This window comes from Filicampus tigris, chromosome 13 (assembly GCF_054856515.1).
Source record: "Filicampus tigris isolate MCC_2025a chromosome 13, RoL_Ftig_1.0, whole genome shotgun sequence".
NCBI lineage: Eukaryota > Metazoa > Chordata > Actinopteri > Syngnathiformes > Syngnathidae > Filicampus > Filicampus tigris.
The window spans coordinates 8827286-8843445 of NC_141229.1; the positions used below are offsets into that span (position 1 = coordinate 8827286).

The window sequence follows — 16160 nt, forward strand, 5'->3', positions numbered from 1 at the left end:
CAGAACATTTCTACTGTATGTTCATTATTTCTAATATGATGCAGCATCCCTGTTTGACCTTTAGAGGTTCCTCTCTACACTGTATTTGGTAAATAGCATCACTGGAACAGGATAGTAGAGCCAGCTGCTGGTGTATACACAAGGGCCTCTGCACTCAGCCTCTACTGTTGTCATTTCCCTGCTTTGTTGCTCGGGCTGTTACTCTTGCCAAGATGCGCTTGTCATACAAGCAAGGAAGAGTGAGGCTATCTGTATATGTATTATATACCGGTATATATATATATATATATATATATATATATATATATATATATATACATATATATATATATATATATATATACATATATATATATATATATATATACATATATATATATATATATACATATATATATATATATATATATACATATATATATATATATAAATACGGGAATCCACGAGTGCCAAACCGCGAGTATGCGGGGGTCGACTGTAGAATCATATTCCTGGTTGTTACTTGCTCAATACATATACATATTTTAATTGAATCACAAATGTCATGTTTCTTATCTGACAATGTAATGCATATTCCCAACAGACTCATTCCTTGCAAGTAGGCCTGTCTGCGCAGTTGCATGAGATCAATACAAGAGATGTATCAATGTTTGCCATTTAAGATTTATTCATTCATTCATTCATTATCCATACCGCTTCTCCTCACAAGGGTCGCGGGCGTGCTGGAGCCTATCCCAGCTGTCTTTGGGCAGTAGGCAGGGGACACCCTGAATTGGTTGCCAGCCAATCGCAGGGCACACAGAGACAAACATCCGCACTCACAATCACACCTAGGGGCAATTTAGACAGTCCAATCAACTTACCATGCATGTTTTTGGAATGTGGGAGGAAACCGGAGTACCCGGAGGAAACCCACGCAGGCACGGGGAGAACATGCAAACTCCACACAGGGAGGCCGGAGCCAGGATCGAACCCACGACCTCTGAACTGTGAGGCGGACGTGCTAACCAGTCGACCACCGTGCCGCCCCCATTTAAGATTTAGTAATGCTCAATTTAGGTTTGCAGTGGCGATGAGCTGCACTGAAGCATACAGTGAGTTGTTTCTCATAATTTGGTTAATGTATTTACTTACATGAGACAGGAGAAATATTAGAAACAGCTCTCAGTAAAATGTAGCAATACTTCACTGTATTTCTCAATCAATGTAAAGGCTCTTTTATTGGATCTCATTAGATTGTGATGGCGTACATAATGACGTGTATGTTTTGGATTTAGTGTTATTCTTTTGTTACCAAATAACTGTACCGACATCAACTACTTTATTTCATATCCCTACGTCATGTGATTGGAAGTGACTGATGTTTTCCACCTTAAAGCCTGTTTGTGCAGTGCATATACTTAAATTCGATCCAAATTCTCCCAGGGGATTTTAAATTAGGATGCATTACAAGCCCCCTCAACCCCACAGTACAGCCCATGGCCGCCCTTATATGAGGAGACTGTGAACTGGTGAGGTCAGTGATGTGCTTCCACTGTGGCTGGATGGCTGCTGGTTGCTTGGCCGGTCAGGCACCAGTGGAATGTGGGGTCTTTTGTTTGTCTGCGAGAGGAGTGGGTCAGGGGGAGAATGCCATTGATGGTTGCAGAGAGGAAGAATGAACCTCGAGGAAGTGTTTTCTCTCTCTGCTTACTCCCCCACTCTCATTCTCTTTCCATCCTTCCCTATCTTTCACTGTGTGTGAGAACCTTTCGCCGTGCTGAGGCCACAGATCCCGGGGCACAACCACTGCTTTGTTTTGCCCCTGTGAACACACACCCCTCCTTTACTGTGCGCCCAAGTTTGCCAGGGCCATGAAAACACATGGCGACTGCTCCTATTCTGTACTGATGGTGTACATTGATTTTGTATTTTATTTTTTTCATACATCATTTGTCTAATGCGCACCATGCCTCAGAGTTGTGTTGCTCCTCCTCATGCAGGCACGAGTGAAGCTTTCCGTTTTGATCAGTCGCAGGCAGACTAAAGATGGAATAAAGTAAGTTGGCAAGAATCTAGCCGGTGGCCCCTTACGACCAGTGGCTGTCGCGGCCCGTCACATTGCTCATTCCCCCCCGTGTCAGAACACTAGGAGGAGCTGCAAATGGTCCTTTCAAAACACACGACAGCTGGAACACAGGGCAAAGGTGACTGAGGCAGTTGGGAGAGCTCAGAAAGGGGCACGAGGAGGAAGAGAAGAAAGAGGGGGGGCGCACGAGATGAGCAGCTGCAACCTTAACTGTTTCTCCCCGTGCTGCCATCTTTTGCTGTTACCATCGCCCGACAGACTCTGTAAAATATTTTAATTACTCAAGAGGTTAAGCAGATTTGAGACTTTTCTCCCTCCACATAAATCATCACTTGTGTCTTAAGACTGTTTGGGCTATCACAGCCAGGAAAAACAAAGCCAGTGGGTGGGTTGGTGCCAGGGAATTCCTCAACTGGAAGCAGGATTAGAGAGAACGGCCCTTTAAAGTTCCCAAAAGCACTGACAGTCCAAATTACAATGCATGATTTATCATTCTTTTCAAGCAACAAATTCTTTGTGACCATAAAGTTTGTCTTTCATCCACTGATGATCTCAAAACCACAAGCAAATCTCTATAGCAGAGGGTGCTTCATTTAACATTTTAATGGAAATTTAAGATCTGCATAAAGCTCAACGAAGTACAGACCATTATTTTCAAGATACTGAAAAGTGGATGTTAGTTTAAAATAAAAAGGTACAAAGATCATATTGGATAATGTTAAAGAAAAAATATACATGATTTTTTTTTTTTAACATCGCACACATGATAAATAACGAGAAATGTTGAATTTAGCTTATCTTATGATTCCATCAATGTGTAATCAGCCACAACAAATACAAGATGTGTTCTCGCTCATCGGTCTTTGCAAAAATAATTCTAGATCAGTTTCCAATGACACCATCAGAAATATTAACAATCAGAGCTGTGTGACAGACCGGTCCGCCGATGATGGACACCCATTTTGTAGGCGAGAAACGATAGACGAGAAACTTAAAAAAATAGTCGGACCAAGCATGGTCGGAAGCTCATTTTTTCCAGTCTATCAAATCGCCTATTTTCTGTTGACTGTTAAGCATGGCATTCATCCATCCATCCATCCATTATCCATCCCTTATCCCAAGTCAGGTCGCAGAGGCAACAGCTTCAGCAGGGAAGCCCAGACTTCCCTCACCCCAGCCACATCTTCCAACTTGTCCAGAGGGATCCCAAGGCGTTCCCAGACCACCCGGGAGACATAGTCTCTCCAGCATGTCCTGGGTCGTCCCAAGGGTCTTCTGCCAATGGAACAGGCCCAGAACACTTCACCAGGGAGGTCCCTGAGGGCATCCTAATCAGATACCCAAGCCACCTCATTTGGCCCCTCTCAACGTGGAGCAGCGGCTCGAGTCTGAGTCCCTCCCATATGACAGAGATTCTTAACCTATCTCTAATGGAGAGCCCGGACACCCTGCGGATGGACTCATTTTGGTTGCATGTATCCCAAATCTTGTTCTTCCGGTCACAACTCACAACTCGTGACCATAGGTGAGGGCAGGAACATAGATTGATCAATAAATGTCAGCCAAGCAGATATTGATGTAGTAACTAAATTAATACATTTTGGTAGCAACACACTAATAATGCACTCTATGCATTAATCTAAACCTTAAAAACATACATATGAATTGTATCTTAATATGCTTATGAGAGGATGGACAAGGACACAATTCCCAAAGTAAAACAGTCTGTTAGCCATGCAACGGCCACAAGAGGGCATCATATGTATCGGTGACAGGTATTGGTAGCCTTCACAAGCCCTCGATACATTAAATTAAAGGCACCTGGTATCTCAATGACGGTTGGAAAATCACACTAGTCCACCGCGCTGGTAAATTCTGCAGGGGCACCAAATGTTATGGCCAGTCAGCGTACACAGCAAACAAAGCCTACTTGTAAGCATTTCAAATCATCTTAAATGATGGCACACAAACAAATATGACCAGAACAAACATTTGGATCATGTTTGTAAACAACAGGCGTCCTTCATGATGGCAGAAAGTGATTAACTACCGCCAGAGCTGGGGTATCTTTCCGCCGTCCGTCTAGCCGCCATTTTGTCCGGCCAGACCAAATAGTAATCACCTATAGGCCAGTCCGGCTATCATTTTAAACGGGCTTCCGTTAGCGTTTCCAACTACCAACTTCGACAAACTAACACTAGTGCATACAGACAGCAGTATGCATATCTGATTTCTATCCGCACACCCAAAAAAAGTCCATGGTTGTACTGACTCTTCATACATGGGGAAATACAAATCTGTTACATGGCGCATGTGGGCCAAAAAGATCGGAAATTACCTGCTGAGTGAACATAGCCAATGATAAGAGTGGCTTAGACTTTTTTCTCTTTTAATCTTAGAACAGCGCATTTGTTAAGTACAGTTCATTTATATTTAACTCAAGTTCAACACATTAATCCTTTAGGACTGTTTGTTTCCTAAAATGTATTTAGGTACAAGTTGGATTCAACTTTAAAGTGCATTTATGTACATTTTGATCACACAAAGTATTGTTTGTGATTAACACTAGTATGCTACTGCATTTTAATATTGGTTATTTTGGCAGCACTACTGCGAGACAAGTATATCTTGAGGTGACACATGGTGTAAAAAGCTTGAAAACCACTGGTTAAGACCACTTTCTTGTCTGTGCCGCTGTCGAGCCCCGTCGCTGGACTTTCGGCTGCGGAGCACGGCGGACAGGTGTTTCCAGCAGCGATGGATGTTGCCGCCGGCGTCCTCTGCTACTTGCTGCCGCTTTGCGAGTTCTCGCAGTAGTACACACGTTTCTGGTGGTGGGCCGGGCGCTGTCGCGAGATTTGGCGGCCACACGATCAACCTGCTCGTTGACACACTAAACAGCAGCCAGCCCAGCAGCCCAGAGAGACGAGCGAGCGCAGCCTGCCTCGCCGGGCACTGGACTGAAAGCTCGAAGAAACGACGAGGGGGAATCCAACATCTGGCAGCACATCATGATTATACAACGTCGAGGTGTCTAAGTGAGGAAAAAGAACATAATCGCACCACGGAGAAGGCGGAAATAAATGTAAGTAAGCTGTTTTTTTAGCGTAGCGAGGAAGCGAAAGTTAAAGGATCCAGTTTGCTTGGCTCAGTTCTTTTGGAGTTTTTTTTTTAGTCTCCCTCTAAATGTCTGCCGTAGCACTTTTGGGCTATACTGTGCTGCTTCAATTGCACTTTCTCTTTTAAACTCACTGCGTGTTGCGTTCAAGCGCAAATCGGTCACATCCAACTTTTAATAACCTCTTAACTAACGTCAACTTCAGATGCTAAAATAAATACAAACACGAGTTGTATTACGCTGTAGTTTACTTGTTTTTTCCCCCCCCGGCGGGTAACCATCGATCAAAAGTGGGCAGTGGCGGCGGGCTATCTTGTTACACTTTCGGGGGTGTTTTCTGTATAAAAACGGTGCAAGTGGTGTGCTTTTGGACAGCACAGAGGTAACATATGGCATAAGGGGAGCACAGCTGGAGGTAGCGTTTCCATTGCGGTGATGTCAGAGCAGCTGACTCCACAGCTTGCAGTGTAATTAGCAAACAGAGCAGCAGTTTACTCACTCCTTTTTTCCTCCTCCTTTTTACACTGCTTGTCCGGTGGACGACTGCTATCATTTCCAGTCCCGCTTGCTTGTTCTGTAAACACGACTCTGCGTTTGTGCGCGCCTCTTGAAACATACGAAATCTTTCTGGAAGCTCAAGGAGGAAAATTGAAACTGGAACACACTGGATCATTTAGGAGAATGGGTGAGGCTGCTTTGATGAAGTTTATAACGGTGGAAAAGGGTTCAGAGGTTGTAAGATTCATAATAGAGTGTTTTATATCCTACTGTAATTTATTCAGAAGATATTGAATTTAGGGAGATTGTGCAGTAGTTTGCGATGTTAAACTACTGATACCCGCAATTTTTTTTTTTTAAGTTATGTTTTGACTTTCTTTAGTTTGGGGATTTCAAATGGATATTTCTGCCAAACTGTAGTGGGAAATCAATGCTAAACTTTATAAGTAATCTAGTCAGTGGCTTCTTTGTTTTAAAGTTTGTTTTCCAGATTCACATTTCCATATTTGTACTTATCAGCTTTCGTAGTGGTTTAAATGAGGGATGAGGTGCTTTGACGTTTTCATGTTTTTGCAATTCCTACAGGATATTCACTCGAAACTAAGTGTTCTTTCAGGGGAATTGAGTTTAAAACTGAGGGCAGTAATAAGTACACTGATTCAGGACCAATCAAACAAGAAGTACTGCTTTGATAATAAGGTTGTCAACGTTTCCCAAATTAGTCTACACAGAAATACTTTCACACATTTCACTTTTGTGTTATAAATCTTGGTAGTAAATAGAGACTTGTGTTATGACTTAAGCTTTGGGACAACTGCGTCAGATGAAAGCACTTTTTGAAAATTCTTCCAGCTAAATGTGAAAGGCTGTTACCTTCCTAAGAATTATGAAACTGTAGCTTAGTTTGGTACAAAATTGACACACGGGGCACCTACACCTACACCCGTGCCTATTAACACAAGCAGACGTGTGTGCGCCGCCACATTGAATTCATTGGCACTCAAGTTTTTTTGAACCAATAGCGTACTGCGGCTATGATCTGCCTTCTTAGCTGCCCCAATTTGTTTACCCACCATCCTGTTTTTCCTGTCTTCCGTCAGGTTATGAGGGAAGAATGGAGTTCCCAGACCATAGCCGCCAGTTGCTGCAGTGTTTGAGTCAGCAGCGTCACCAAGGTTTCCTGTGTGACTGCACCGTTCTGGTCGGGGAGGCTCGCTTCAAGGCGCACAGAGCTGTGCTGGCTTCCTGCAGCATGTACTTCCATCTCTTCTACAGGGACCAGCTAGACAAAAGGGACGTTGTGCATCTCAACAGTGACATTGTGACAGCGCCGGCCTTCAGTCTGCTCCTTGAATTTATGTATGAGGGCAAGTTGGAATTCGGCACTCTTCCAGTGGAGGACGTGCTAGCTGCGGCCAGCTACCTCCACATGTACGACATTGTCAAAGTGTGTAAAGGCAAGCTGAAAGATAAGGAGCTCTCCTCGCTCGACGAGAAGATGGGCGAGGTTTTCGGACTCAGCTGTCTGGAGCGGGACGATTCCTCGGACGGTGACAAGCAGCTCGGAAGGCGACAGTCCCGGGGGCTCCCGGGGGCCCCCTCCCCGACGGAACAGTTTGACACGGACAACAGCGAAGCGGGGCTGGCTGTCAGCGGCTGTGAGAGGTCTGCGCGGAACAGGCAGAAGGCAAACGGTCACTCCGGCAGGTCCCCGGACCTTGTAGGTGTCAATTATGTGTCAGCGGAGGCCGAGCCTTGCGTCCAAACAGCTGGAAAAACAAAAGCCGATGTCAGTAGTTCCACCCTATCGCTGTCCCAGAGGTCCCGGGCTTCGGATGACATGGACTGCGCTCTGGATTTGTCTTTCAAGCCTGTGTCTAGCAGAGATCCCTTACAGGCCTCCTACATCTCGGGACAGCTGGCCCTCGACAGCCAGCAGCAGGGCACTGAGCCACTTGTTAAAGATGAACACGACTTGCTGTCAGAGCAGGAGGACAGTGAGCCCATGAGCCCCGAGAGCCAGCGCTTTGGGAATAGCGCCAGGAGCTCAGTGGTGACAGGGTTCGCTGCCCTCTTCCCAGGCAACAACGGCTCCACCGCCGCCCTCCTCTCCCAGGAGGAAGACCTGATGGACGAGGAGGGGGAGGCCTGCGGGGGCAGGGAGGGCGCCCCCGGCAGGGAGGCGGCGGCGGAGGAGAGGAGGAGGGGCAGGCTGCTGGGCGACAGCGAGGAGGAGGAGGAAGACGACTTGGCTTCTTCGGACATCTCCACCTCCAGCGGGGTGCTCCTGCCCGCCGGGCAACAGGCGTGCGTGTGTCCCCTCTGCAGCAAAATCTTCCCCAGCCCGCACGTCCTGCAGCTGCACCTCAGCTCGCACTTCCGCGAGAAGGACGGCGCTCGCTCCAAGTTGTCCCCCGACGGCTCGGTGCCCACCTGCATGCAGTGCAACAAGACCTTCTCCTGCATGTACACGCTCAAGCGGCACGAGCGCACGCACTCCGGCGAGAAGCCGTACACCTGCGGCCAGTGCGGCAAGAGCTTCCAGTACTCGCACAACTTGAGTCGGCACGCGGTGGTCCACACGCGAGAGAAGCCGCACGCGTGCAAATGGTGCGAGCGCCGCTTCACCCAATCCGGGGACTTGTATCGCCACATCAGGAAATTTCACTGTGGCCTTGTTAAAACGCTCGCCATAGGATAAGGCACTCCACCTGCGCCAACACGAGCCCCGTGTCGTTTCACACATTAGTATTCACACACTGGCAGTTTGGATTCTACCCCACGTGGCGTTTTTCCCAATGTAGCAACTTGAAGGAAAAACTGGCCCAGACCGGCGAATGGCATCAGTGTGGAAGTTGAACAAAGTAGATGATGCACTTGTTTGTTTGTGTCTTGTTTGTCTCCATGTCTTGACTATTTGAGGAGCTGAAAGGCATCCTGGGGACAGAATACGGGCTGCTAACATTTGTTTATACAATCGACTTTATTTGTGCACGCGGGAGATCAGAACCGTCCGCTTTCCTACTTTAATATTATTATTTATTTGGGTATTTGTAACAAGTTAAATACTGTATTTCGAGGCAGCAAAACTAATGAAGTTAGACTACTGGAACTTTTTTTTTTTTTTTCTCCGTGGACGCATTTTGCCTTCGAATCGCCAGTCCTTTTTGGTTTTCATCGTGAATGTGAACTCATTGAAGGAATGGCCTAGTTGCTACTTCAAAATGTATAGTCAAAGGAGGGACACAAAGCTAGAGTTCATGCCTATAACACTGGTGCCTCTTTACACTTCACTTTTGTGTATTTCTTGAAGAGTGATGATCCATCACCATGCCTTTTGTCAAATCCACTCACACATAGCAGAGGATAACAAAGGTAATAGGCAGCACCGGAATGCTAATTGATCCTTGAGTGCCCTTATAAGTGGGTGACCCAACTATGTAAATGAAGCTCTTATGAAGTTATTGATTGTAGAAGACGACACACAGCAGACGAGTGTGATATTTGCTGGCATGGCAGCAGTAAAAACACACCAGTACTTAGTCACTGTTCAGGGACGGAACGAGACAGGTGGATAATCACAGATCACAGCCGCGCCGTTCTGCGAAAGCTACTGACTTTCTTTTTAAATTAACATTCTCGTGCTCACCATAGTTTCTTACTGACGTGTTACTACTGATGTTGATGCCTTTAGCGATTTAAAAAAACAAAAAAAAAAACAGAAAAAAAAAAAAAGTTTGTGGGCAGGAAGGAGTTCCGCTCGTTTCTAAGTAGTTTTTTTTTTTGTGTGTGTCTAATCTGTCCTGAGAAGACTTGATCTGAATTTATTTATTAGTTTGGTTCAGGGTTTATTGTAGGTGTATTTTAGCTCGAAAGTTGGTACTATTAACTGGTATTGGGGCTATCTTTTTTCTCTTTGTGCAAATCAAGTTACTGTAATTGTGCTTTAATCGAGAAATATCTGTCACACGGAACCTAGAGAAGCACTTGTTTTTAGCATGCACATACAGCAGTTTCAACACTATTTTCTAGGCTGCTATCACAATTTGTATATTTAATGTAAATATATATTCTATTTATGAGTGTTTTTATAACACCCGCGTGGCGGAGGGAGTCAGGTGTCTTAAGGCTGTAGTGTCTTCCCAGGGGAGGGGGGGGGGGGGGCGAATGGGGGTCGGGGCTCGAGAGTTAAGCAGACTGCAAATCGGAATCGGGATTTTCATTCATCTCTGCTGTTCTGCCACAGGAAATAGTTTTTCTACAAGCACAGCCATAGTGAGTCGGCATTGGCTACCTATAGAAATGGGACAATACTAGCATTGTCTCCCCCCCCCCGACCGCACACAAGTCCCAGGTAGTTCTCAAGGGATCATTGTGTATCTCCCTTCGAGCTGCGGCGGGGGGGGGAGGCAAGTGCACATTTCTCTTGCCGCTTTGGTGTATTGAATGGAGGCATTGGAATGTGAGAAATGTATTTAGGCGAAGGGAAACCAAGGAGACTGTAAACAGGTGTATTGTTTGGAGGCATCAAAGTCCTGCCCCCACCACCCCACCCCCCGCCCCAACCCTCTCTCCACACAGCATGCAGTTAGATAAATGCTTCATTGTTCTACTGAGGAGAGAGACCGTTGCGATTTGATTGCACACCTATGAAGAGATTACCTGAGTGATCATTGCATCCCGCGTCCCCAACAAACGTGGAGAACACAGGTTGTCAATCAGTCACTCATTGGGACCGATTGATGTCACCTCGTGTCGAATAAAATCGAAAAATTACAGCAAATTAATAAGACCGCAAAATTTGATATTCCACTCATGTGGAGTTTGGCATTGGATGGGCATTGAATATTTAAATCACGTCGTTTTTGACTTGCTCTTCACGGCCCAATTTTAGATCCTGACCCACCAGTTGAATATCATTGAACTTACGAAGATGTATTGAACCTGAAAGTGAACATTAACACCTTCCAATCACCTTCTTTCACGGCTTCATTTTTTTTATTTTTATTTTTGCTAATTGTAATAGTTTGGCAGCAGAATTTTGCTCAAGCAGCATTGATAACAACCCATCTTAACTCACTCACTGCCATTGACGTATTTATTTGTCTTTTCACAGTCCAGCCATTCAATCCCAGGAATTTATTTCTGTATTTTTCAATTTTTTTCCAACGTTAGGGTAAAAGAGGGTCTGAAAATGTCTGGCAGTGAATGAGTTAAACACCCTCAGTTTCGGCAGTTTAAGTGAGCACCCCTATATTATGCGCGGTGGAACCTCGAGCCACAAACTTAATTGGTTCTGTCTTGGGGAAAGGTCATAAAAAAAATAAAAAAAATTTAATTTAAAAGATCATTTCGCTACACATTTCTTTTGGTCATTTTATAACATTTTTGACTGCCTCACTCACGCACGCTAACACCAGAGAGGACTTCTCATTTGTCAGGAGCAAAACAACAACCGGTGCCACTGCCTACCTTGCCTTGCACAGTTTCCGCCTTAATGTCGCGGAGGGATACGACTAGTTTTCATGAGAAGAAGCACGACATAGATCATCTATCCACTTGTCCATGCCAATACCGTTCACATACCAGACATAGAACGTAAAGAGAGGCAACGGAAATTTGGGGCTTATCCCAAATTGTACGCAAAATGGGACATTCGTAACTCAAGCTTCCACTGTACATGCTTCTTGCGTGGTGTTAATAATGCATACAGGCAAGACAACGCTGCGAGCTCGGTCAGATGTTTCTTGAATGTACAAAGGCAGACAAAGCGAACACAGTGCATTTGTTTCGTAGCGGTTATTTAAAGCTCCAGGATGTTCACCGAGCGTGCCTTGTTGACACACAAGTAGGTGTTGCATCTGGAGGAGCCTCTGTTTGTACTTTGTGCACTCGCTCGTGTTCACACAACAGCACCGGGTAGAAACAAAGCAACTATTGATTTCTTTCATAACACATAGTATAAAATTCATTTTCTTTTTGCTGCTCTGTGTGAGGTTCCGGGGATGTCATTTCATTGTGTGAATACATTTTTGGAGGTGTTAAACTGAGGACAAGCATTTGTGTGAGTGTGTGTGTGTGTGTGTGTTTTGTGTTCCGGTAGCTCCTTGGGTCATGTCACTGATGAATGTGAACTGCAGAGATTCTCATTGTTGTCTTTTCATGGAAACAAAAGGCTATGTTTTGCCTAACTCATGTTGTATGATTTTGAAGTCGGAAAATGACCATTACTCAACACTGGATTGTTGTCCTCTGTTGCAGGTTCCAACTGTGAAATTGTGTAATATGACATCGCAAGAAATATTTATTATTATTGTATTTGTTTCTCTCGCAGCCTCTGACTTTTAATTTGGTTACATCGGCTGAATGTCAAACCAACACACCTTTTTAATTGAAACTGTAGAAGTGCCATTAGAATTTAATATAATTTGTTTTCTAAATAAGAATGATATATTTTATAGTAATTGCTTCAGTTTTAGCGGTGTAGAGATTAGAGGACAATCTTTGATTAGATTCTGAGGCAATTGACTGTGCATTTTACTTGTTTGCGCCTTTTGTTTGTGTTTGTGGAGGTGTGTGTGTGTGTGTGTGTGTGCTGTGGAAATGTGACAATCTGGATTTAGGTCTTTATAAGACTATGCATAGAATTAAATGGAACAACTTTGTGTGTGTGAATTTTATTGATTTTTCCCTCACAGTGTTTTTGCACTTTTTTGTCTGGTGTAAAACGCTTCAAAACAAAAGCAATAAGATTCAACGCATCATTTTTTTTGTAGTAATAAATGAAGTACATGAGCGCTGGTGAGTGTCACTTTCAACATTATTGCATTTCATTCCAGGCCTTGAAGTATCAGCAACGCATGTGATATATATTAACTGGCCAGTGTGCGCAATGTGTATACACGTGACTGTATACTGCACCATAGTTTTAACAAGTCACGTTTTCAAAAACCGCTAAAACTGTCCAATACCAGTAATAGCTGAATTTGTCATCAAAAAAGGTTCGGGCCACCATTAGTGTGCAGCCAAAGTGTTATGACGATTCCCAATGAAGTTCAAAGCAGGACAGGCCCACTGCAACATGATTGGCTGCTTGCGGTCAGGATGCCTGCTGCAAAAATGGTTCCATGCGGAAGTGATGCTGGAGCGCGCGCGTGTGCCAAGTGAACACACGGGTCAACTGGACACACTCATTCACTTGATTGCTCCTAGTGTGCGTCTGCATCACCAGACATAACAGAACTCTATATTCTAGCATTATTTGATCGTAGTAGTAGCAAGTGTGCTGGTGTGTCTTTTACAGTTAGATCGTGTAGTCATGTGTTTAGTTTACACGTTGAATCCAGCACTACTTTTCCCAAATTCATTTGACTTGCAGCAGTGTTAACTTTAAGAGAATTTGAGAGTAACTACATGTACATGATCGTCTTTATCTTTATTCTTTAAAAGGCCAGTAGTAGCAATGGAGCATCCACAAAAGCGTGCATTTCTCCCAAAACACTTGAGCAGACGGATGTTCAAAGCAACTTAATAATAATGGTTACAATGATAATAAATGAGATGTATTGTTACTACATTTAATTTTGAAGTATTTTTTTTTGAACAGCAAAGCATTTATTTTTGTTGCGATTATTGTTGTAGGTTTATACATATTAACTGATTTTTACAGAAAGAGTTCAGGTATTTCGATTGTTGTGCCGCAGGTTTGGTTCACTTAAGGTACAGGACTGTATCTATTCTGATTTTATTTATTTAACATGGTACACATTTATTAATGTACCAAATATTATATATTTTGTTTCATAATAAAATTGTGTTCAATGGGGGAAAAAGATTATACCCAATTAAAAAAAAAAATCTATTTTAGAGCTGTAACTGCAATGCTGTAATAGTGCAATTTATGCTAAAGGTTATCATTCCGTCAGATTCTGAAAGCAGCCCATGCCTAGTACACCAACAATTTTATTTTGCAGTCTAAATAAAAGTGCATCACAAGTCTGCTTCTCAGCGTTAGAAAGACACTGTTAGAAAACTATGATAAAATGCACAACAATCACTTCTACACCCAGTGGAATGGAGTGGGTGCAATAATAATACTGTATATCGTTTTCCAAATGGTGGAGTATCAATACACACGTGTCAAATAGCTATGTCTGTCTAATATGCAAGTACTTAAAGACAACTTTGACCATTTTAATATGTGAATTTGAATGTACCGTCAACTCTGAGTATGAAAACTAAACACAATTTTTTTTTTTGCTCCTGAAAAAAATCTTAATTGGATAGCTTAATATTTGGTATACTATTTGTTGACCTTCAGTTACATTCATATTGTGATGTAGAGTAAATTTATTTTTTTGCTGCCAAAATCTAAACTATTGCTGTATCACATTACTACTGGTATCGGTAAAATATCAAGACCAAAAAGGAGCCCTCATTTGAGACACATCAGCAGCAACGCAAAGTTCGGCACTTGCTCTCCAGTGTGTATAGAGACAACAGAATGCGGTTATACCCCCAGTCTATAACCATAAACTAAGCTCAAGGACAAGACTGATGAAGACGAGCCCCCATTGTCGCCACTTCTATGGAGAGTACATCCAGTGATTAATTCACTTGCGTGTTTGGAAATCAACTTATTACCAATTCGGAGGACTTTTTCAATCATTTCTCTCATGCGCCATGAAAGAAATCCAGCTGCTCTGCTGTGCAATCCCAGCAGGGATGGCCTCCGATTCCCACCACCCTCCCCCCTTCCAGTCCCAGTGTGCCCATTCTGGGAACCGCATGTAGACAAGAGGGCAGCATCCAACTACCCCTGCCCCCCCCCCATCTCCCCCATCTCCACAGCCCCCAAAACTGCGGCCCCAGACCCTCGCCCTCATCCCTCCACTCTATTGTGTGCGTGGGTAGTCGCTCAGCCATGCTATTGTCTGGCCCCGCTCCCCAGCACGTACTCTGCGCACAAACAGACGACACAGCGGTGCTAGCCAGCCAGCTCCAGCATCAAGAAAACAATGTGCTCCCAAGATCATTCATAAACAGCCAGCCGGTAAATAAGGGCCTGATGCAATGCTGCGCCCGCTGTGAACCTGCTCAAATAAGAGCAGTCAGCAGCCGCAGAAGCTGCCCAGACGGGACGCCGGAGCTTAGAGTGGCTGTGTGGTGTGTGCGCCTTTCTTCTGGCGCAAAACACTTCACATGGAAAGCAAGAGGCCATGTGATAGAGCTTAGCTGCAGGGTGACGAGCCGGGATATGTGCAGTCGAACGCCACAGTGTAATAAAACATTCCTGACCAAAGCCTGGCTCGTTTGGCTGTGCCTGTGTGTGTGTGTGTGCGCGTGTGGATGTGTGTGTGTGTGCGTGTAGAGGTACATTGGAGAAGTTGAGAGGAAAGTACTAAGTGTCCACTGTCTCAACAAGGCCAGCGGTGGGAGCCCTTGACCTCTAAGGGGACAGGCTGCCAGGGACAGCTGGTGTGGTCTGTTTTTATTTATTTATTTGGGAACAAAAGACAGGTGGTCACACTTGAAAAGGGCACACAAACACATTCATAAATGTGCGCGTGTGTGTGTGTGGATCACCCGCACACACTCAAAACCTAACAAACACACACACCCACAGTAGTCCCCATCCACTCCACGTTAACACACATGCATCAAGCACCTCACCTTTTTTTTTTTTTTTAAATAAGTGATTTTTGACTTTCAGAGAATTCAAGTCACACAGGCCCAGGGAAAAAAAAAAAAGCTAGAAGTGCTTGATGAATAACGCATGAATAATGAGAGATGCCGTTACCGAGCTGGAATGTAAAATAAATACTTTACTGTATGCAAATTGAGGAAGATAACGCTGTTTAACACATGATTGCATTTTATAGCAATCCCCAGATACTGTACAATGCAAATGTGTGCCCATTTGGCTGTTAAGAGTATAGAGATGACTTCATAGCAAATTAATTGGACAATTAAGGAAGTGTTGTGACATTGTTACTTTCCTGTTCATGATCTCGACTTGATTAACTCATTCGCTGCCATTGACGAATTTATTTGTCTTTTCACAGTCCAGCCATTCAATCCCAGGAATTTATTTATATTTTTAGGGTAAAAGAGGGTCTGAAAATATCTGGCAGTGAATTAGTAAAAAAAAAAAAAAAAAAAGAATTTTGTAAAGTAAAGAATAGAATAAAAGCTTACTCATCCCAAATAAAATGTTAGCTACTCTTGAAAAATAGTGGTGTGACGTCTGTGACGCATTTAGCATATTTTTGTAGAGTTGTTTTTTTATAATTACTTGACTCTCAGCATTCACACAACTACAAGAAAAAGCTTTATGCTAGGCTACAGCATCAATGTGAATGCTTGTCTCTCAGCATAGACAATTTTTGATGCACAATTAAAATTTTGTGAATACATATCTTTCTGCATTCACATATTTTAATGCATAATAATATACTGTAACTATGAACGCTTTTC

At 43.7% G+C, this 16160-nt stretch overlaps 1 protein-coding gene across 2 annotated transcripts; it reads left to right on the forward strand.

The window, feature by feature from the left end:
* The first annotated feature begins 4903 nt into the window (after positions 1-4903).
* Positions 4904-12349, forward strand: zbtb42 (zinc finger and BTB domain containing 42). Of its 2 annotated transcripts, none has more exons than XM_086050429.1 (2): positions 4904-5153; positions 6785-12349. In XM_086050429.1, the coding sequence occupies exon 2, from the start codon at positions 6799-6801 to the stop codon at positions 8383-8385; it is 1587 nt and encodes a 528-aa protein (XP_085906555.1). In that variant the 5' UTR covers positions 4904-5153; positions 6785-6798; the 3' UTR covers positions 8386-12349. The 2 variants fall into 2 exon arrangements, with proteins under 2 accessions (XP_085906555.1, XP_085906554.1); XM_086050428.1 differs by lacking the exon at positions 4904-5153 and adding an exon at positions 5676-5871.
* The last annotated feature ends 3811 nt before the right edge of the window (positions 12350-16160 follow it).